The sequence below is a fragment of the Pezoporus occidentalis genome, unplaced genomic scaffold (assembly GCF_034315485.1).
Source record: "Pezoporus occidentalis ecotype Australia unplaced genomic scaffold, CSIRO_AGI_Poc_V1 ctg404, whole genome shotgun sequence".
Lineage (NCBI taxonomy): Eukaryota > Metazoa > Chordata > Aves > Psittaciformes > Psittacidae > Pezoporus > Pezoporus occidentalis.
Genome location: NW_026915730.1, coordinates 92,300 through 96,703, shown reverse-complemented (window position 1 = coordinate 96,703; position 4,404 = coordinate 92,300). Strand labels below are relative to the sequence as shown.

Below are 4,404 nucleotides of genomic sequence, written 5' to 3'. Positions count from 1 at the left end.
GTCCTTCTGTTGAGTTCACCAGAACTGCATACGGTTCTCCAGCCTGTCACTGACATAAAGAGCTTCACCTCCTCCCCGTCTGCCTGGCCTATCTCTTAAACAGCCTGTAACCTTCCATCCCAGCACTCCAGTCACAGGAGCCATCCCACCATGTTTCTGTGATGCCAACAATGTCATATCCCCTTAGCTGTGCACACATCCTTAATTCCTCTTGTTTATTCCCTGCGCTACAGGTATTTGTATAGAGGCATCTGAGCTGAGCTCCAAATGAAGCCGACTCCAGGCTCCAAGCATCTATTTTAGGTGTTGGCATCTGACTGGGAGTGTTGGGATGGATTGATGCTCTCTCCCCCAGCACATCTAGTTTAAAGCTGCCTTGACCAACCTGGTGCATCTTACATGTGTCCACTCTCTGGTGCAATAGCTCCTTATATTTGCTTTCTTAAAGAGAAGGGAGGAGGTAAAAGGCAAGTGAGACATCAGGTCTAACCCCACATTGATCCTGTTCCTTGTGCTTTGCCCTTCAATACCCGCTACTAACTGCTGCTGGAGGTGAGGTCCTCAGCTAGAAAGCATCCTGAGGCGATGGCAGTTGCGGAGAGCGTGTCCCCTGGTGGTCCAGGGCTGTGTTTGAGGTCTTCTGGGGCGTGTGAGGCCTGGCTCTTGGGTGCATCTCAGTGTTGGTGCCTCTAGGCTGGGCAGTCACTGTCCTGGGTGAAGATGTGAGTTCACACTTTAACACCGGTGGTGTCTCACCACATCGTACCTCAGCTCTGGCTGTTGAGAGCCTGGGGGAGGCTCTGCCCTTCTCCCCAGTGCCACATCCCAAAAGCTGGCTTGGCTGCTTCCATTAGCCTGGAACTGCTGCTCTGCTTTGCAGCAGTGTTCTTTGCTGTGTGGGGTTCATGAAGAAATTGTTGATGGAGCTTTTTCCATTGGAACTAAAGCTCATAACATATTTCTCATCGTTCAGTCCCTAATAATCCATCGGGAAGCTGCGCACACGTGCTACAGGCATTGGCATGGCTTAGAATCCCTAACATCAGAGCCTGGAAACCATGGTGGGGTCAAACAGCTTCAGTAGGAGGAATAGGAATCATTTTCTTTAATGGTTTTATGGTCTTTTCTTCCTTTGTGTTCATCTCCAGCCTTGCTCCATCTGCAGTGTAACTGGATTTGGGAAGGGTGGTGCATCCAGCAGCTCTGGGAGTGGCTGCGATGGGTCAGTGCTGGATTCACAACATTGTTCATGTCACTGGGAAAGGGCTGACCCACCAGGACAAGTTTCCAAGCCACTGGGGAGAATATCAGCAGCTTTTCCTCCCAGAACAGGGAGGAATTAGCTGAAAACAGGGAAAAGGGTCTTTGTTATGAGTGCCTCATAGTGCAAACATCCTCCCTGTTGCTGATCTCCTAAGCAGCAGTACTGCAGTCTGTGTGCAGTTCTGTGACTAATGGGACAAAACACTGCAATACTGTCAAGCATCGCTCTAAGCTTGATACAAATCAAGCAGGACAAGAGCTAAAACCTTAATACCCTGCAGGGTCTGACCTGGATGCACAGGCTGCTGGGGAGGCAGAAGGCAGGAGACATCGGGTTAACAATGGCCTGGGGTAAAAATGCTTTCAAAGCTTAACAGAGCTCATCACAGAATCCCACACTGGTTTGGGTTGGAAGTTCCAGCCCCCTGCCATGAGCAGGGACACCTCCCACTAACCCAGGTTGCTCCAAGCCCCCTCCAGCCTAGCCTTGGACACTGCCAGGTGCTGCTAGGGTTGGGGCATCCTTCAATGTTAGCCTTCATTTAGATGACTGTTAGAACCAATGGGTGTTTCAGGGAGGGAGACTCATGTTTAGGGTCAAAGAGAACTGTTCTGTCCTGAACTGAACAGATGCTCCTGGAACTGAGTGCAAATCTGGGCAAAATGGTTTCATAAAGCTTTTGCGTGTGTGTGTCTGATGTTCCAGTGATGACTAACACACTGTTACCTGTGCACAGGGTGATCTGGTAACCCAGAAAGAACGTGTTTATGCTGTGGAAGTATTTCTGCAAGAAATGAGTGACTGTTTCTAAGAACAGGATTTCATCTAATGGGGAGCAGGACCCTGGAGCACCCACCCAGCATGCATGTGGCTGCAGAACAGGCATTGTCATCTCCCTGGGGTTTACTGGCCAGTCCCAAGGGGTGTAACTCTGTGTGTTTCCATTGCTCAGGTCGTATTGACAGCAAAGACAAGGAAGGGACTGAAGCTGAGGAAAAGAAACCGAAGGTAAGCTGAGAACTAAAACCAGAGGTGCCACCAACACACTGAAGTGCTGAGCACATTCCTGGCTCCCTCTCCTACCCTCCTGGACCACAGCTGTGCCTCTTAGGAAATCTTGTCATTATTTTCCGTTCTTCCATCTCCCTCACAAGAGTGTTTTATGTTTTCTTCCCTCACCCTGGGTTGGATGGTGCAATGCGTGATGATCTTTGAGGGTGAGGAAGGGAACCAAACCTAAACCACACCTGTAGCTCGTGGGGTTGGGTGGATGTTAGAGAGCTGTTTCCTCAGCCGAAGACTGGAAAGAGGGCAGCTGGCTTTGCTGGGCAAACTGGTGTGGAAGCAGACTCAAGTCCATGTTGGGCTGGAGTGGGGTCAAGCAGTGTCACAGTGAAAGGAGCAAGGCTTGTAATTAAAACTTAAATTAAATAATCTAGGCCTTGCAGGTGAGGAGCAGAGTTTGGTAGTGGGTAAATGCCAGATGTTGAAAGATCTCTGTCCCGTTGCTTGTTTGAAGGAGGTTTAGTTCAGGTGAGCATTAACATGGCCAGTACCTGGGTGAGATGATGGACAAGCTGATGGACAGGTCAGTGGGTGAAGAATTAAGGGTAAGGAATATACTCATTTCAAACAATGTGAAATTGGGTCTTTCTCTAGGACTGTGCCAGCCAGTTGACGTGGTACCAAGAAATAGTCTAGACAGAAGCAGAGATCCCTTATTGACAGAGCAGGAGGGATGGGGCTGAGAGACCTCAGTGCAGCCGTCTGCAGCTCCCAGCAGTGCTGGTGTTGATAGTGCTGTGTCTGCAGCCTCTTTGCCAGTGGAGCACAGGGAGCCTGGGAGGCAATAGAGCAATTCAGGGGGTAAAAGGTGCCATTGGTGTGGAGGGCAGTGGCATGGGCAGGCTGGCACTGGTGACACTTCCCCAGAAGGTGCCTGGGTGTTGCAGCCTATGGGAGGAGTAGAGCTGAGGTATCTCTGGGCTGTGCAGCTCTGTGCTGCAGGGAGAGGGCAGTGCAAGCCATCACCTACCTCACACCAGTTCTGCATTGCACCTTCTAATCCTGTTTGATGTGGGTGAGCCCCTTTTGTTTCCCTCCCATACTGATTTGTGTTCTGTTCCACTTTTATTTTGTTTCCATGTTTAAGAACTCCTCACCCTGCACTGCCAAACCCCCAGGGGATAGACCCTGCATCCCCCCCCAACGACACACCTCCTCTAGCACAACCCCTTCGAAAACACCCTTCAGCCCTGCTTCCACCTCTAAACGAGCCTCTTCTGTCACATCCCGAGCTGCCAGTACAGGAACACAAGAAAGGAAAGCCAAGGTAAGGGGGTGGGGATGGTAGAGAGGCAAAGCGGCCTTGGGGAATACCTGAAGGCATTCTTGACAGGTCTGACTGTTAGTGCTTGGCCAGGCAGTCTCTTTGTGCCCTGTTCAGTGGAGAGGGTGGGATATGCTTCCCCTTCACGCCAGCCTTGGTGCTCAGGTTTGGTATTTGAAGCAACTGGGTGCATCACACCAGCACATAGGCCCCCTGTGCTGCATTACAGCAAAACCATCTCACTGCTGCAGGGTGGTACCTGCTCTTCCTGAGGCATTTCCAGGGCCCTTTCTTGTTTTGCAGCTTTATGGTATGTTTTATGGGTGCATTGGCTGTAAACAGCAGATGTATTTGAAATGTGCCAGAGCCAGATCTGCCAGGTGCTACACAGAGCCTAGGGAATGCACCCACATCCCTGTCTCACTTTGCAGTGTAAGAAGTAGCTTGGAGTTTTCCCTTTGTGGTGTTCAGTCGTGCAAATACGCTGGTAGTGAGGGAAAGAGCAGGGATTGCAGGTTGAAGACAGTGGGATGTGGTTTGAGTGTATTACAGGTGGGAATAAAGGAGATGCTTGGAGTCTGGCACTGTGCTCCTGAATGGAGCCTCTGGTCCGGTCAATGGATTTGGGCCTACAAGAAATCTGGTGAAGGACTTTTTACAAGGGCAAGTAGGGATCAACCAAACCTTTTAACAAGGCCTGAGTGTGAGGTGGATTATGTAGCTGAAGCTAAGGGCTCATGCAGGAAAGTGGCAGGAGTGACTGTGCTGTGCTTGTCATAAGCACCGTGATGGGAGACGGTATAAATGGGCA

General features: G+C 50.5%; 1 protein-coding gene across 22 annotated transcripts in view; it reads left to right on the top strand.

The window, feature by feature from the left end:
- MAPT (microtubule associated protein tau) overlaps nt 1-4,404 on the top strand; it is a 43,557-nt gene that overhangs the window by 26,827 nt on the left and 12,326 nt on the right. For 15 of the 22 annotated variants that reach the window (XR_009967656.1, XM_062633820.1, XM_062633813.1 and 12 more), the window contains 2 exons: nt 2,217-2,272; nt 3,417-3,596. Coding sequence is in view for 21 of the 22 variants with exons in the window: in XM_062633820.1 (XP_062489804.1) it covers nt 2,217-2,272; nt 3,417-3,596 (236 nt within the window). In the remaining variant the exon portion in view is untranslated. The remainder of the gene's footprint in view (nt 1-2,216; nt 2,273-3,416; nt 3,597-4,404) is intronic. The other 7 variants (XM_062633825.1, XM_062633822.1, XM_062633827.1 and 4 more) reach the window with 1 other exon arrangement.